Source organism: Haliotis cracherodii, unplaced genomic scaffold (assembly GCF_022045235.1).
Source record: "Haliotis cracherodii isolate W230 unplaced genomic scaffold, xgHalCrac1.p SCAF_18, whole genome shotgun sequence".
Lineage (NCBI taxonomy): Eukaryota > Metazoa > Mollusca > Gastropoda > Lepetellida > Haliotidae > Haliotis > Haliotis cracherodii.
Window position 1 is genome coordinate 6,998,975 of NW_027266273.1, and position 18,471 is coordinate 7,017,445.

General features: G+C 40.7%; 1 protein-coding gene across 1 annotated transcript; it reads left to right on the top strand.

Moving 5' to 3' along the window:
• Positions 1–5,242: 5,242 nt before the first annotated feature.
• Positions 5,243–10,827, top strand: LOC139465725 (complement C1q-like protein 2). Its single transcript, XM_071247551.1, has 2 exons — positions 5,243–5,381; positions 10,427–10,827. Exons 1-2 carry the CDS (start codon positions 5,243–5,245, stop codon positions 10,825–10,827), a joined length of 540 nt encoding a protein of 179 aa, XP_071103652.1.
• Positions 10,828–18,471: the final 7,644 nt, after the last annotated feature.

An 18,471-nucleotide genomic window follows, 5' to 3' on the forward strand; every position in this document is an offset into this window, starting at 1 on the left:
TTATTTGCATGACCTCCCTCATATAGCTGGCATATTGCTGAGTGTGGCGTTAAACAAAAAAACAAACAAACAAAACATATAAATTTAACAGCTTATTTCAAATTCGAGATAAAAGTACATAGCGCCATCTCGAACTCCCAATCTGACTTTACAATAGAACTGTGTACCATGATATCGAAGTTTGAATTTGCCACCGTGACAGCTTTAAGAAATCTTAATTAGAATTTTACTTAACTGTAAACAATTCTCCTCGATACAGGTTGAAGAATCCGTAATGAAGTCAAAGAAGGTGATCATTTGCAACATTGTCAAACTTAGTTTCATCCACAGAAACCACGGACCTTTTTCGCAAAACTAAAATTCAACTCAATCCTTCACTTGTTTTTCTGTCACAGTGTTTATTGATTATTACCTGCGAAATACATTTCAATTAGTCATCGAGATACATTTCAATTACCCACACCTTACACCTGTTGTATTCTGAATTGATCGTCTATGCAATCGTATTTCTATGGATCTATAATACACAGTCTGTTACTCAGTTTTATTTCGCTTATTGACTTTCTACATAGGTGAACAGGGACATTTATTTTACATGCAAATAACATGTTATTCAGGAAAATATAATTACATGATAGGGGTTTGTGAACACACAAATAATTATTTATTCAAACACCTCTTCCTTTAAAAAACATATATATTAACACACACAAATGGTTTTTACAAACCATAGTTGATTTTATGTTTCCAAACAAACCACACGCAAGCTATTGTTGAATTTTAAAATATAGCCAAGGTAAATGTATCCACAATCATATTTAATCACAAATATCGTTCTGTTCTATATAAATGTAACAAGTGAACTAACCATTTCAGTGGATCTCAACATGGACAAAAGTGTTGGAGATGTTCAATGAGTGAATGTTTATTTAATGAAGTAAAAACGTAGATTCTTTCTTTTGGTAAATACATGTAGCTGTACATGTTATAGATGTTCCAAGAGAAAATGATATTATATCTGCCTATATACCACTTTATAGTGTCTCAGATCGCAGTATGTAAAGAAAACTTGGTGCTCAAAGTGAAGCTCTTTTCCCTAGGAAAATATAGGTAGATATAACACTAGTCTATAGATGTAAACACATTTGAAGATACATCTGTGTGTTTAATGTTGATTTTGACGGCCCGGGCCAAGTCGGACCCAACACAAGCCAAACACTTCTGATAGAGACTATGTTGAGAATGTAGAGGGAAAAGGGCTTCACTTGGAGCCCCTTGTTTTCTTTAAGTACAGCGATCTGAGACACTTTAAAGTGGTATTTAGGTAGATATAATACTAATCGAAAGATGTGGATCCATTTGATGATACATCAGTGAGGTTTAAGTGGATTTTGACAGCCCGGGCCAAGTCGGACCGAACACTTCTGACTTGGAAATTTGTATCACGATAGCTAGAAGTATTTGATACGTTTCAAATCTTATTTCGTTTAACGATTGCTCTTTTACATGTTACCAAGATCAGCGACGCTTACACACAGCTCCACTTTCTGGTTTTCAAGCGATTTACTCCGAATTACTTATTTATGGTGCTTTTTTTTGTTTGGTGATTGTTCATTAATGTCATGTGTGTATGTTTCATCAATTATATGTAGGTATGATCGCCGATAATGAAGTAATTAGCCAGTAACACTTTGGCCCGTCTTGGCCCGGCCCGGCCCGACTTTTAGGCAATCCCCGCACTCAGCTATATTCCAGCTATATGACGGCGGTCTGTAAATAATCAAGTCTGGACCAGACAATCTAGTGATTAATATCATGAGCCTCGATCCACGCAATTTGGATCGATGACATGCATCAACCAAGTGAGCGAGCCTGACCACCCGATCCCGTTAGTCGCCTTTTACGACAAGCATAGTCACCTTTTACGGCAAGTGTGGGTTGCTGAAGACCTATTCTATCCCGGATCTTCACGGGTCCCACTGACAAGGCTTCAAGTAACATAATTAACCATTACATGTAAGCATATCTACATTCTTTGTTTGATCAAAGAACTTGATATATCTTACATCAAATGATGCTACATGTTAACTGAGGAAGACCACCCGTGAAGATGCAGGTTAGAAGGGTCTTCAGCAACACATGTTTGCCGCAAAAGACGATTATGCTTTTCGACTTACGAGATCGGCTGGTCAGGTTCGCTGACTTGGTTCATGCAATCATCGTGTCCTAATTGCCTGGATCGATGCTCGTTACGTCAATCACTGGATTGCCAGACTCTATTATTTACAGACCGCTATCGTGTAGCTGGAATATTGCTGAGTGCGGCGTAAAACAACAACAACAACAACAACAACAACAACAACAACAACCTAATTAATGAACGACGAAAAGCATCAAATGAAACGTGTCAAAAAGGTGAGGTGAAATGGGGTTTAACGTCGCGTCCAAGATTATTGCACTTATATAGCGACGTGCATGCACGTATGTGTGTGTGTGTGTGTGTGTGGCTGCTTGTACTAGTCCGGATTGACGCTGATTTTTAGTGCAAGCTCACTGAGATACAATGCCGCAGCTTAACATGAATACCCCACTCAGACACAGTATACTGACTCCAAGCCGACCAGTCCATGTTTTAGTCCCTTAATGCCGAGCGCCAGACAGGGTAACAACAAGTACCATCTTTTAACGTCTTTTGGTTTGACACGGTCGGGGATCGAACCCCGGACCTTCCGCTCTCCGGGCGGACGCTCTACCTCTAGACCACGGAGGCGATCCATGTCAAAGACGTTTACCACTTAAACTGGACGGCAAAAGAAAGTATGAGTTCCATGATCGATAAAAAATAACAAGAAGAGGTTTTGTTGTGAATTATCATATAATCTAGGGAGGGGTAACAAATGATTGATCAACCACAGTTGGAATGAAATTGTGCAATCACAGGTAATGTAAGCTCTAGGTAAAAAATGGTGGGGTAAGAAATTTCATTTTCAAAAGTTGTCTGAAATGTCACCAAAAAGCTGTCAGACACAGTACATGTTCATTGTCGACACAGTTGCCTTCAATAGCGTGTTTGACCTCCAGCTGCCTCAATGCATGCTGTGATACGCCGCCTCATCGTTGACGTCAGTCTTCTGATCTCCACAAATGCCACTGGTTGGGCAGGATACGTTCACCTTGTCCCGAACACCTTGTGCCATCTCATTTGACAGTGATTTATAAACACATGCTCATGATAACGTCAGAATCGAACAAACGACTCTGCTTTATGAATGTGGAAAGGATTTTGTCACTTGTATTTACACGAAATTGTGCCAGCAACGAGTAACAACTTTGGACGTCTAACATTTAAACTGTTAGGTTGTTGCTCTTTTCCTGTCACAGTGTTTTATGGTTTCCGTGTAGGTTTCCATCAAGCGGTTTATTCCTCATCGACACTATATGGAGTGAGTGAGTTGGGTTTAACGCCGCTTTTAACACTATTCCAGTTATATCACAGCGTGTCAGCTTAATGTGGGAGGAAAGCCCGAAGTGACTCAGGTGTCAGACGTTTACCACTTCGGTGAAACCCACGTGCACGGGTGTGGTGCTGACAAACCAAGAAACATAATTGGGACGAACCGGGATTCGAACCCACTTAGGTTTCTGGCGTGCTCAAGGGACGCACCTCTGTAAGCGAATCGCGGCGCCTCAGACGACTGGGCCACACGTGGTTAGTTCATATACCTCTTATGGTCACTTTTGTCATCGTGATTACATCACAATCAAACGCATCCATCGTGTATCATTGTTATTAGAATCAACTGATCCTTATTGATTTCATACCCAAATATTTTATCTATAAAGAAACATGTGGCACTGCTCATAATATCAATCACTGGTTTGTCTGGTCCATACTGCATTTGTTTTACAAGCCGCCAAAATATGATTGGCATATAAGTGTCTCGTTAAACAACAAACATCCAAATCATCGTAAACTCTCCTATGTATAAATGTGGTATCCTTTGAATTTACAAGATGTACTTGTAAAAAGGTCCAGGACCATTTCATATCACTGTAGTTAATCTAACATGACATGACTTCGCACAGTCCTCAACGTTTTAGGAACATGCATTTTAGCTTTTAATAGTGCCACCAACACTATAATTTCACTGCAAGTTTGGGAACAATACATCATGTCTTAAGATATAATGCATGACGCCCATTTCTGGTGTCCCTCGCCGTTATATTGCTGGAATATTGCTAAAAGCGGCGTAAAACCATACTCACTCACTCATGTGTTAATATAAGGTCCTGTCGGAAATAGAAATAAGAGACGGAAGACTTAGACGTCTGGCCCACTCGAGTTCCCATGTAGTGATGTTGAATGATAAAAGGATATTATTGATTAAAATATATACATTGTGATAGGTTGCTCTCTGTTCATTTGCTGTGTATTAGTTATTGTAAATAGCTTATGGTAAGAGAACATTTTCCTGTTGGTACGTTTGTTATACCCGAGATTTTAACATATTCTCTCTTTGTGCCATGACCACAAGATGTTACACTATGATTCTATTTTTTCGCCTTCTCTGGAGCATGATTTTAGGGCCACTACAAAATCGTTTGTAAACAGTTATTCCACTTACAAAGCAACGAGGGCAGGTGTTTAAAAAAGACACCTGATATTTGTTTCACTTAACGTTTGATTTGAGTAATCACTAGGCTTAAAATTCGGATACAACTGCACCAATTACATGATACAACCTTGTGTGTAAGATAGTTAGTTAGTTAGTGAGTATGGTTTTACGCCGCTTTTAGCAATATTCCAGCAATATCACGGCGGGGGACACCAGAAATGGGCTTCACATACTTGTGTGTAAGACTGTTTAGCGGCTGTGCTTCCAGCTGTAAAAATATTTTGCAATTGCACATCGGATGCATCACACCAAGTGCAGCTCTGCGCACTGGCAGATCCAGAGGGGGGATGCTCATCCATCCCCCATCCCCTGCTTTTCACATTAAAGTGTTAACTACGTTCTCGGCTTCGATTCGTGCCTTGGGTATCATATGCACACGCCCTTTTACAACATCCCGGTCCCGCCTCTCCTGCGTGTTTCTGGAAAGATCGTGGCATCATGTTTTAAAATGTCAGTGTCGCGCACAGCTGATACCATCACACTTGCGTGATTTAGTATAAATTGAAGGACCGCTTTCGGATTTTCGTCATTCGTGTAACTGGCTTTCGAGCCGGTACTTTGCAAACATGAATTTTCACGCTGGCATCCTGTTGTTGTGTGTAGCTGTTGTGGCTGCAATGAACCCGAAAACAACCCTGACTGGAGACATCCACAACGCGGGTTCTCAACCCGTACACCGTAGAGCAACCGCGAGGGCGCTAAGAAGTAAGTTTGCAAGCAATTTCGGCTGACCTGTCCATCTTTGTGAGTAGGGTACACGTATCTATTGTGAGTTTGGTATACACATAATTTCTGTTTTTGTATTGATATGATTTCTATTTTCGTATATTAATATAATTTCATTTTTATTTTTGGCTGCTGTTTATCTACCTTCGAGTAGCTGTCCATCTCAGAAATAAAGTTAGTTTTTGCGGTCGCTATTGCTTCTCTTGGCTATAGGAGATCTATGCCAGATAGCGGATCTAACTGCAATTCTTGTGTTAACTGAGCCCGGGCTGGGGCGTGGTCTTCACATTCCAGTAACAAGTGAACAATGGATTCAGGTTGATTGCAATATGAATAAACCTGAGGAGTGAGATGGCAATTTCAACTCTCCTTTCATTTGAGTATGAGTTTGGCATTTGTTGGATCTCGGGTTGAATTTTGTAAAGCCTTCTGGCGATCTTACTTGCGTCCCACTGGGCTTGCCATCTTTGGGCTATAGCGGCTTTGATTTTGCTTTTTATCTCTAGTTTATTAAAGGGAATAGGCTGTTTCTCCGCTTTGTCTTGAGCTAGTTTCGCCAGTGTGCCTGCTTTTTCATGTCCATGAATTTCTATGTGAGAGGGAATCCAAAACAGCTCCACCTGTTGCCCTTGGTCCGAGAGTTTTGTGTACTGAACAACAAAAGTTCCTGTGACAATGAATAAGATTTAATGCAATTTCGGTTTGCAGCAGATAAAAGACTCCTGTAGGTGTTCAAATGGTTTAATTTGCCGTACTGACTTCAGAAAATGCGTGATTTCATAAAAAAAACATGAACATGCCAAAATGTCAATTTACAAATCTATAGCGTGTGTGTCCATCTCTGGTTGCAATGCAAGCAACACATCGTCGTCTCATGGAATGGACTAGGCGTCGCACAAACTCCTGTGGGATATCTGTCCATAGCTGCTGGAGCATGTTTCGAAGTTCCTGGAGTGTCTGTGGAACACGTGGTTGGCGTCGAAGGCGCGGATCCATTTCATCCCACATGTGCTCGTTTGGTGAGAGATCAAGGGAGCGAGCCGGCCAGGGGATGACATTCACGTTGTTTTGTTGAAGAGAATACTGAACAAGTCGAGCAATATGAGGCCGGGCGTTGTCATGTCGAAAGGTAATGCCTGGGCCATGACGACGCAAAAACGATAGAACAATAGGGCCAATGATCTCGTCGCGGTAGCGCTGTCCATTGAGATTTCCCTGTACCACTATCAAACGGGTCCTTTGTCTTGCTGTAATCCCACCCCATACTATAACGCTGCCGTCCCCAAACCGATCTTTTTCCATGACACAATGATTGACGTAACGTTCACCTCGACGGCGGAACACTCGAATCCGTCCATCGCTGTGGCTGAGGTGAAAACGAGACTCGTCAGTAAATAGAACTTGTCCCCACTGCACGGCCGTCCAGCGTAGACGCTACCTGCACCACTGTAGACGTGGTTGACGGTGGTTTCTTGTCAAAATGGGACGTCTGGCGGGTCTTCTGGCGACAATCCCTGCACATCTGAGGCGGCGACGTACGGTTTGTGAAGATATTCGTCGAAGGCCAGGGATGCTTCTTGCAGTCACTGGCTGGAATCGATTTCGTAGGTGTGTTGTTCGAATCCGGTTGTCTTGTCGATTATTGGTTACGCGTGGTTTGCCACTCCGAGGATGGTATCTGACCACATTCGTCTGTTGCCAACGTTGCTATAACACCAAATGGTGTGTATGTGGACGTTAAATTGTCTTACAACATCACGTTGACTCGATACTGTTTCAAGCATACCAATGGCTCGAAGACGCACATTTTCGGACAGGCGTGGCATTTTGTAATGTTGAATAATTGCGGAATTTTGTTGTTTTTCTGAGTGGTTGGTGTCAGCATGATGCTACACCCAGGCAAGAGACCCGAATGTGCTGGGGGTTTAGAGCTTTGGGTATGGATCCCGTAACCAGCACTGTTGTTGATCATAAACATAGTTCTGTTCACTTTGTATAATACATCAATACAAAGGAGGAGATGTTCACATCAGCCTCAAAACTGAAACTCAAGGATATTAATTTTGGTTGGTTTGTTGTTTAACGAGGCACTCAGCAATATACCAGCTATATGACGGCGGTCTGTAAATAATCGAGTCTGGACCATACAATCCAGTGATTAATATCATGAGCATCGATCCACGCAATTTGGAGCGATGACATGCATCAACTAAGTCAGCGAGCCTGACCACCCGATCCCGTGAGTCGCCTTTTACGGCAAACATGGGTTTCTGAAGACCTATTCTACCCCGGATCTTCACGGGTCTAAGGGTATTAAGGGGATTGGGGATGGGAGAGTATAGTATGTTCTTCAACCATGTTCACCTTGAGCTTGTGCTCACTTTGGATATGTAATTATTTCAGTATTACTGTGTTCACCTAGGGCTAACGGAAGACAGGTGTGACACTTGAAGTATGGAAACTTGACCATGAACTCGAGACATAAGGAAGAATATGTTGCCAATCAATCAATCAATCGAAACATCGATCCATCTTTGTTTCTCAAAACCATCAACGGTAGTTAATACATAATACAATGTACATATGATTTGGATGGTTTGTTGTTTAACGCCGCACTCAGCTATATTCCAGCTATATGACGGCGGTCTGTAAAATAATCGAGTCTGGACCAGACAATCCAGGGATTAATATCACGAGCATCGATCCACGCAACTGCGATCGATGACATGTATCAACTAAGTCAGCGAGCCTGACCACCCGATCTCGTTAGTCGCCTTTTACGACAAGCATAGTCACCTTTTATGGCAAGTATGGGTTGCTGAAGACGTATTCTGCCCCTGATCTTCACGGGCCCAATGTACACATGAACATAATTATGATCATATGACTTACATTAACAGTCTAGATATAATCTGATAAATGTTTAAAATCACTCATCTTTTATATGCATTATAGGCTTTTGAATATATATAAATCAGATGGTATATGATATATTTCACTCATATATTGTTTTCTCTCCTTTTCAAAGACTACATTTAAATGTATAAACTCCTGCAGTAACATATATAGCATGCTCTATTCTCTCAGGGGAGACCCAGCCATCTTCCAGTTTCTATTGCAGGTCGTGGTCGTTGTTCGAAATTTTATAATAGAATAAGACTTACATTTTAAGACACACGTTTCTGGAAGTTGTAAATATCGTTCAAAAGATGGGTAATCATTCAATAACTGGTAATATGTGCTTAGAACTTACTAAAACGGAGCTTCTCCAAGTTTGTGTTGCAATCCAAAGAGTTAGAATAGTATTTGTTTTATGAAAAACTACCTTTAGTTTACATAAATTGAGTGTATTTTTGACAACAATTACTATTATTGTCATTTGAACACTTTGTACAGTAATTAAGGATGGTAAGAAATAGTTTAGCTTGACTAGCAACTGTTGTTTAATGCGAGAATGAAACAATTCTGTTGGATATCTTCATATTTGAAGGCTCTCTTTTTATATGCAGCTTTTCAAGCATGTCGAGGTTTTCAAAGCCCCAGACTTCACAGCCAAATTTTAAAATTAGAGCTACGAGGTATCGTAACATCAAACGATTTCAAAAGACTAAGGGCAAGTTCTGCTTTAAAACTCTTTAAGGAGACAAAACATATGTCACAGAAACTTATTATTGGCATTTTCAACAAAAGACAATTCTTGTTATTAACAAAATACAAAACATGCCATTACTATATGAATTGGATTTAACATTACAAATATTAATAAATACTTAAATAACATAAATTGGAAGAAACATCTACTTCTTGGATCATTTGCCTTTTCTCTGATGACAATGACTTTTTAGATTTTAAACCCATAGCTTCCTGTAACACTGGCCAGTAAACATACAAGAGACTAAGTTGTTATTGAATTATTAGTTAAACATTATATGATAATTACAAAGAAAAAACGTTAACTCTGGATGCAAAATGACAAAAGTGGCATTTTAAGTATGTTCCGGGTTACAATTTACCAACGTAAGTCTCACAAGTACTTGTTCAATTGTGAACATAATTACTGAATTCTCTAGCAACACATCATCATGTTAATATGCGAAGCTAACGATCGCCACGCAAGTCTCACAAGTACTTGTTCAATTGTGAACATAAATACTGCATTCTGTAGCAACACATCATCATGTTTATATGCGAAGCTAACGATCGCCATGTAAGTCTCACAAGTACTTGTTCAATTATGAACGTAATTACTGCATTCTCTAGCAACACATCATCATGTTAATATGCGAAACTAACGATCGCCACGTAAGTCTCTGTTGAACAGATGAGGACAGCTCAGACAAAAACATATGGATTGGTACATGTATCAATATCATTGCATAGTTTTGCAAATTTGTCTTCGAAGCTACAGTAATACGAATCGCGAGTCTAATTCTATTTTTCCGACTTTGCTAAAAAGTTGTATTGTTCATAGAATTAAACTGTTTGGTTAAAAGTATTATTGTGGATGAATGGAGAGATCTTTTTATTTTGTTACACATCGAACTAAAATGCTGAATGCAGCGTAAAACATACAGAAAGCAAACAAGGACAGACCGCTTAAAGTTTGGTGTCTCCTATTGAACCAATACGTCTTGAAGTGATTACGATGAATAGATGGGATGATTGGTTGGTTGGACAATACATAAAAGTTGGTAAAGTAAGTATATTTGAGTGAGTGAGTGAGTATGTTTTACGCCGCTTTTAGCAATATCACGGCGGGGGACACCAGAAATGGGCTTCACACATTGTACCCATGTCGGGAATCGAACCCGGGTTTTCGGCATGACGAGCGAACGCTTTAACCACTAGGCTACCCGACCGCCCCTAAGTTTATTTGAAGGTCCCCTACATTGAAAATACCATGTCAGCAGGCACTTCTTTTCATATACCATACTCCCAAAGGCGAATGTATGATGCAAATATATAGCAAAGGTAAACAGGTAACAAACAGTGTGTATGTACACATTCGAATGGTTGTGTTGCAGGTCTGTGTGGAACCGATGTTGCCTTTGAAGTCTCGATACAGTCTGACACGTCTCTCACACAAAATGAAGTCTTAAAGTTCGATGCCGTCAAGCTAAATATAGGGGGAGCTTACAACCAGCAGTCTGGCATCTTCACAGCACCTGTCACAGGGACGTATCTGTTCTGGGCTCACGTCATGGTTAATGAAGATACGTATATGAGTGTGTTCATACGTGGTCAGTCGAAAGTGCTTGCCACAGGCTACTGCGTTAACAAACACAGCGTGGCCTCTACCACTACAGCTGCGCTTCTCAACAAAGGCGACCAGGTCTGGGTGACGAAAGATGCAGGGACAGCTGCAACTGCTATCAGAGGGAATGGCTATTCAAACTATGGAGGCACACTCCTGAAACAACATTAGATGTCCATCGATGGACAACCTTTATGGTTGTGAGTCATCATGCATCCCAGCTTCAGTAATCTTTGACCATGTAATAAAACCACTGATTAACCTTGTCAAGATTCGATTATTTCCAAGTCATGGACAGAAAGTTGCAGTATAGCTTATTCTGATGTAAAACATTCATTTATTTCAAATCAATGATACTAGTATTCGTGTATATTCGAATTTAAACTGATATTGATTTACACATACTATATTCTCAATAAACCAAAAGACGTATTTATAGAAACACCAATCTCTTTAAAATCAGACCTAAGTTTTCGCTGCCGCGAAACAAAGATCTGAGGACATCCCATTACGTTCTGGCGTGACCCGTCTTGGGATTTTTATAAGGATAGCGAGAACTAAGATCTGATTTTAATGAGATTGTAGAAACTCATGATAAGGAAACACATCCATACGGAATACAGTGTGATAGTATTTGTAAGTCGACATATATAACACAGACGTCAACGCTAGTGAATAATCAGTCTCGATTATCTACCGAAACAGATTGCATTGGGCGTAGGAGGCAAAAGGGTAGGCGAAAATGATATGAATTTATAACTGAAAATCACCCAAGTCATATTATATTTTTGTTGTACTGGTGGATTTGTCAAAGATGTTTGTCCAACATGATAAAAAACTACTGTCACAGAAATCCAATAAGTAAAATAAAAAAAACAGGTAAAATTTACTTGTGCATTCTTCAGATATATCTTCACAAAACATACGTTACACTTTTGCTGATAAACCATATTTTCCACGTAGTCATTTAAAAAAAATTAACATTGTTGTGTTGGTAGTTGGTAAGTTAAAGTAAAGACAAGATATTTTATGGATGACAACTTCTGTTTTCTATTGTTATGCGACGTTTCGGTATAAATCTTTATACCATTGCCAAGCAAGATATAATATCTTGTCTTTACTGTATTGATACGTCTTGAAAATAAGATGAACATGTGTGTGTTTGTGCGTGCGTGCGTGTGTGTGTGTGCGTACGTGTGTGTGTGTGCGTGCTTGCGTGCGTGCGTACGTGTGTGCGTGTGCGTGCGTGCGTGTGTGCTTCTGTGTGTGAGACCCGTGAAGATCCGGGATAGAATAGCTCTTCAGCAACCCCTGCTTGGCGCTAAGGTGACAATGCTTGTCGTAAGAGACGACTAACGGGATCGAGTGGTCAGGCTAGCTGACTTGGTTTATGCATGTCATCGTATCCAAATTGCGTAGAACGATGCTCGTGATGTCAGTCCCTGTATTGTCTGGTCCAGACTCGAGTATTTACATACTGCCTCCATATAGCTAGAATATTGCTGAGTGCGGCGTTAAACAACCAACCAACCAACCAACTGTCCAAATGAAAAAAAGCATATTTGGTCGAATGTATTCATAGCAAACTGACCACAATAATAACACAGAATGATAATTATTGACAGAAATATCAAGCAACAGCAAGTTAATATATTCAAATATCATATTTAAGAAAATTGAAAACAGTGTTCAATATATACGTTATTTAATAATATTTGAACATTTCTGAACTTCGGTCAAGTCTATTTATATATTTCCAAATAATGGTATATATGTTTTGTATGAGTTTGAACAGTTGAAGGGACGTTCAATGTTTTATAGGGAGAGATTCGCCTTTCTCCCATCATGTTGAGGAATCCTGCACACTATCTGCACAATGAGACTATTCCATTGTCTGATAGCGAGACTGGTGTTCCGGATAACAACACTCCACCCTGCTGGAATCTTCATGGATCCTTGTGCTGATGATGCAGGATCTGTCAGTAAGGCCGCGGAGGGCTACACTGTTGACACTGTAGTCCCATGGTCTTGAGTGTGTGCAGGTCGAGTGCTGTCATGTCACTGAATTGACAGAACACATATAGTCCTTCGTGTGGCTATTGACCAAATAAGTACTTTAACCATTATCGTGCACTGCAAACATACGGGAAGCTTTCATTTCGTAATCCATGGAACATTTGTTACGAAAGAATTCACGACAGATAAACCAATGTCCAAAAAAATGTATACCAAGAGTTTGAAAGACTATGAAAGAAAAACAAAAAACATGTAGAGAAAGTCAATATTTGTACATGTCATAAGTGTTGTGTCTTAACATCCGGGGTAGAGTAGGTCTTCAGCAACCCATGCTTGCCGTAAAAGGCGACTATGCTTGTCGTAAGAGGCGACTTACGGGATCGGGTGGTCAGGCTCGCTGACTTGGTTGGTGCATGTCATCGTAACCCAACTTCACGGCATTGTCTGGTCCAGACTCGATTATTTACAGACCGCCGTTATATAGCTGGGATATTGCTGAGTGCGGCGTTAACAACAAACCAACCAACCAACTTAGCATTATGTGTTAATCTGTTCATGTTAACCAAACAAAACAATTAAGACTGACTGAGACACAAAGACACATTTTGGTCACAAGTTTTATAAAATCTCTGTCTCAACACCTGTGGCTGGACATATTAACACAACTGTTTAAACAGCAGTATTAATTGAACCATCCATCATTCGACAATACAATAAATATATAAAATTCATGCGTGAATTAAACAAATTTAGCCCTGGATATTTGTTTGGCGTACAAACAACACAATGAACAATATTTTGACCATGGAAAGCGTCAATGTTCACAGAGCACAATTTACATAACAAGTTTAATAGTTTCACGAAACAAAAATTATTAGATAAACATCCATTTTATACAGAAATGTGAGGATAGCGTTTAATACCAGTTTCATGTGTTTCCCAGTCGTTCTGTGTTGACAGCTGATAGATATTCTTCACCAGATATATATACTTTCCTCACTGCTTTTGAGATTAGTTTGAATAACCACGGACTTCAATTTGATATGGACGAATATGTGTAAGGCCATTGAGCGAAATTCTAAAGTTTTCATCGGTGGCATTGTCTGGTATGCCATGGCGAACGCCGGTAATCTACTGAACTCTCTAAACCGATTAGCTCTCAATAGTTTCCAAAATACGAGTAAGCTTTTAGCGTTCTGTCGTTACTAATACTTACTTTAGAACTTTTCTTCCTCAAGATACTTATGTTAATATGCTTCATAAATAATTAAATGCCTAATTAGGCTACTGTACATCTCCACAAAAGATTCAGCAGTCTAAATGGAGATTCAAAATTACATTTTTTTTATATCTGATGCATCATCAATATCACTCGTGAAACATGATCGTAAGAAGGAAATAGAATTCCAAACATTAATTATTTACTTCATATGATGAGCTCATTGATCAATATGGCCTTCCGCACCTGGAATTGCTACGTTGGTCGTAAGGGAGATACTTCACATATATTTCGCGATGCCATACCCTCTTCTCACCTCTCTTTTTTTCAACACAAGTATTTACCCCACAATTGAATTCACGTCCAACCACAGCTTTATGTTAAGCACGCTCCTCAGAATGACAAGTATGACAAAAAATGCCAAGCTTGTATTGGAAGCTCATTCCAGTTGAACCCTTCTCAGGCTTTTTTCAAGCCAAGGGAGATAATTCATGTTGCTTTAGTTTGGTTTGCAGTGGTGAAAAAACATATCAACACCTGACCATTCTCTACCTACATTAGTATTTGCACCACAATTAAACTGATGTCAAACTACAATAAAAATAAGCGTGCTTACGTTTTAACCACCTAAGCCTAAATATGTTTTCTGGAGAAGGTCAGCAGACCTATTTGCTTACATAGCTAGTAATGAATATGTTACTCGTTCGACTGTAAGAGAGCGTTAAATAGATTCTGTGTGAATGGTGGGAAATGTAACGACAGATTACCGCCTGCAGAAAATAATATGAGCTCTTACGGGCTGGTGGAAAGCAGTGCATGTATATCATCTTTCTATCTGCTCTCTCAAGGAACCAACAACAGAATGTCCGCTTTTGTCTGCAAAACACCGTACATTTAGATGACAGAGAAGTTGTTGTGTGCAAAGGGAAATTTAAGAAGTAAGAGTCGGAAGAAGAGTTAACTCCCTTTGATGATACTTTTCAGCAAATCCGATTTGAGGGAATTATTAACCAGAATTATCAAAATTGTCATTCTCACTCCTCCATATTTACATTGAAATATATACGAAGTTTAAGAGTTATACGAGTATGTAGGGTTTAAGTACACTCCTCAAGCATTAGGAATATCCAGAATATAGTCAAACAATTGAACCCATGTCGGTATAATTTATTGGTCTGCAGTACTGGATATTTCATATCCTCTCGCCTTTATTGAATTAGTATTTACACCACAATTGAATTCATGTCCAACAAATAGCTTCATGTCAGATTATCAAGTATGATTTTGAAGGTCAAGCAGATATTCAAATAATGTAACCCCTTTCTCGGCATTTTACAAGCTAAGGGAGATAATTTATGTCGATTGTCTCTGTCTCTGAATATTGCATTTCCTCGCATAACCTTTCTCCCTACATAAGTATTTGCAGCACAATTGTTTGTTTGTTTGTTTGTTTTTTTACGCCTCACTCATTCCAGCTATATGACAGCGGTCTGTAACTAATCTAGTGTGGACCAGACAATCCAGTAATTGACATAATAAGCATCGATCTACGCAATTGGGATACGATGACATTCATTAACCAAGTCAGCGAGCCTGACCACCCGATCCCGTTAGTCGCCTCTTACGACAAGTATGGGTTGTTGTAAACCTATTCTACCTCGGATCTTCACGGGTCCTCTGTAATCGTGACAAGGCGGTACAAGAGTGGAATGGGTGACATCTGATAGCAGAGCTCACAATTGACAGGTCTTGAGACATATTTTACTATACCAAAATTGTGAAAAAAATATGTTTAGTTTTTAAATAAGGTAAAAGAGGGCAGACAATGAACTGCTCCAGGTGGCTGACAACTGGCGGAGATGGGGGAAGTCTACCCCAGCATCCTTTACGCCAGCTGCACCGGTCGATTTCCCGGAGGCCTCTACGTCTGTTTTCGGCAAAGACACGACACGTCTTTCCTGCCCAGAGCTCCATCCAAGTACACCCGAAGCGACGACACGGGAGGCGCACCAGATACCCATAACTCTATTCAAGTAGCAGAAATATATACAGTAAACTACGGTTCTAACGAACACGCTTATAACGAACTGACGGATATAACGAACTTACTTTTTGGTCCCGACTATTTGCTGTATTTATGCTGTATATATGCTTATAACGAACTACGGTTATAACGAACTAAAATTAGTAGCCCCTCTGAGTTCGTTATAACCGTAGTTTACTGTACAAGTATCATGCATCATGCATTGAAGACATCTTGGAGGATGGTATTGGACTTTTCATCCACCCGTAAAACTGAATGAACTTTACATTCAGTCGAAACCGCCCTCTTGAAAAAATTGCGACTACTGTTTCTACATTTCTGTTTCCCCCTGTTTGTTGTTTAACGCAGCACTCAGCAATATTCCAGACATATGACAGTGGTCTGTAACAGAATGATTATGGACCAGACAATCCAGTGATTAACATCACGAGCATCGATCTACGCAGTTGGTATACGATGACAGGATTCAACAAAGTCAGCGGGTCTGGGCTTATGACAAAAGAAAATCATGAGCTAATTAGCGTTAGTCTGTCGTAGGAGTTGATGGTCACAGTCAAGTAGCCAATTATTAAAAGATAATTAGTTTTATTTAGTTCACACACAGGGTGCACCACCGGGGTACATAGACTCACAAACAAGGTGCAACACCGGGGTATATGGACCCACTCACACGGTGCAACACCGGGATACAAAGACTCACACAGGGTGTAATACCGGGGTATATAGGCTCACACACAGGTACAACACCGGGGTATATGGACCCACTCACAGGGCGCAACAACGGGGTACATAGTTTCACACACAGGGTGCAACACCGGGATACAAAGACTCACACAGGGTGCAATACCGGGGTATATTGGCTCACACACAGGTACAACACCGGGGTATATGGACCCACTCACAGGGCGCAACAACGGGATACATAGTTTCACACACAGGGTGCAACACCGGGATACAAAGACTCACACACATGTACAACACCGGGGTATATGGACCCACTCACAGGGCGCAACAACGGGGTACATAGTTTCACACACAGGGTGCAACACCGGGATACAAAGACTCACACAGGGTGCAACATCGGGGTTTATAGCTTCACACACATGGTGCAACACCGGGATACAAAGACTCACACAGGGTGCAACACCGGGGTACAAAGACTCACACAGAATGCAACACCGGGGTTGATAGCTTCACACACAGGGTGCAACACCGGGGTATATAGGCTCACACACAGGGTGCAACACCGGGATACAAAGACTCACACAGGGTGCAACACCGGGATACAAAGACTCACACAGGATACACCACCGGGGTACATAGCTTCAAAAACAAGGTTCATATACCGGGGTATATGGACCAACTCACAGGGCGCAACAACGGGGTACATAGCTTCACACACAGGGTGCAACACCGGGGTACATTGACTCACACACAGGGTGCAACACCGGGGTATATTGGCTCACGCACAGGGTGCAACACCGGGGTATATAGTCTCACGCACAGGGTGCAACACCGGGGTACCTAGCCTCACACACAGGGTGCAACACCGGGGAACAGAGGCTCACACACAGGGTGCAACACCAGGGCACATAGTTTCACACAGGGTGCAACACCGTGTTTGTCGTCTCACACACATCGTGCACCAACGGGGTATATAGGCTCATACTTGTATACGAGTACCCTATGTATGACTGCACAAATATCCATACATCTGCATAGTGTCCTAACACTACACTAACTATGCAAATAATACATACACAAGATCGGACGTTCAATGCAACAGAACCTTAACATGGATTATCACAAAAAAACATTACTCACGTCACGAGATTGTGAAAACATCACAACCCAAACAGTCTAAATTAATTGCATTCGAATTCCCAATGACTGCACTGGTCATCAGGCCACAGCCTCACATCTCACACAATCACTGAGCACAACCTCTTTCACTCCAACTCCAAGCAACTTACACACCTCATCTTACATACAGTCCAACCCCACTCTAATGTCTACAGTCAAATCAAATTAAAAAGGTCATACAGTGTGATTTTGATAACAGGAGGAGCAGAGTTCCACAATTTGGGGGATTATTAATATAGATTTCAAATCTTAAACATCATTCACATTAATTCATACGAGGCTGCAAGAGTCGACCGTTATGAAACTGAATCAACCGTCCGCGGCCCTGCAAGCGGCGAGCGCATGTTTGCCCGTGTGTAATTGGTTACGTTTCATCGATTGGTTTCTGAGAATTCAAACGTGGCTCCCCACTTGGAAACTGAAACTGGTGATATCTTTCTGCTCCTAATGGTCTTTGACTTTTTGTTAGTTAGAAGGTTAGATATCCCTCTCTCATTACAGTGTCTTTTGTCTACGGTGACCACAACACATCTCGTGTTACTTCTTCGGCGTAACGTAAACACGATACATTTACGAATGACGTTTGACTCACGTTTTTCATTGCTGCGAATGACCACCTATATATCACATGATAAATGTACCGGATGTACATTGTAACAATGTACAATGTAGG

Excerpts from the sequence above, each read along its gene's own strand:
- LOC139465725 (XM_071247551.1), top strand. The coding sequence starts at position 5,243 with ATGAATTTTCACGCTGGCATCCTGTTGTTGTGTGTAGCTGTTGTGGCT. Across the intron at positions 5,382-10,426 it reads AACCGCGAGGGCGCTAAGAA|GTCTGTGTGGAACCGATGTT; the intron begins GTAAGTTTGCAA and ends GTTGTGTTGCAG.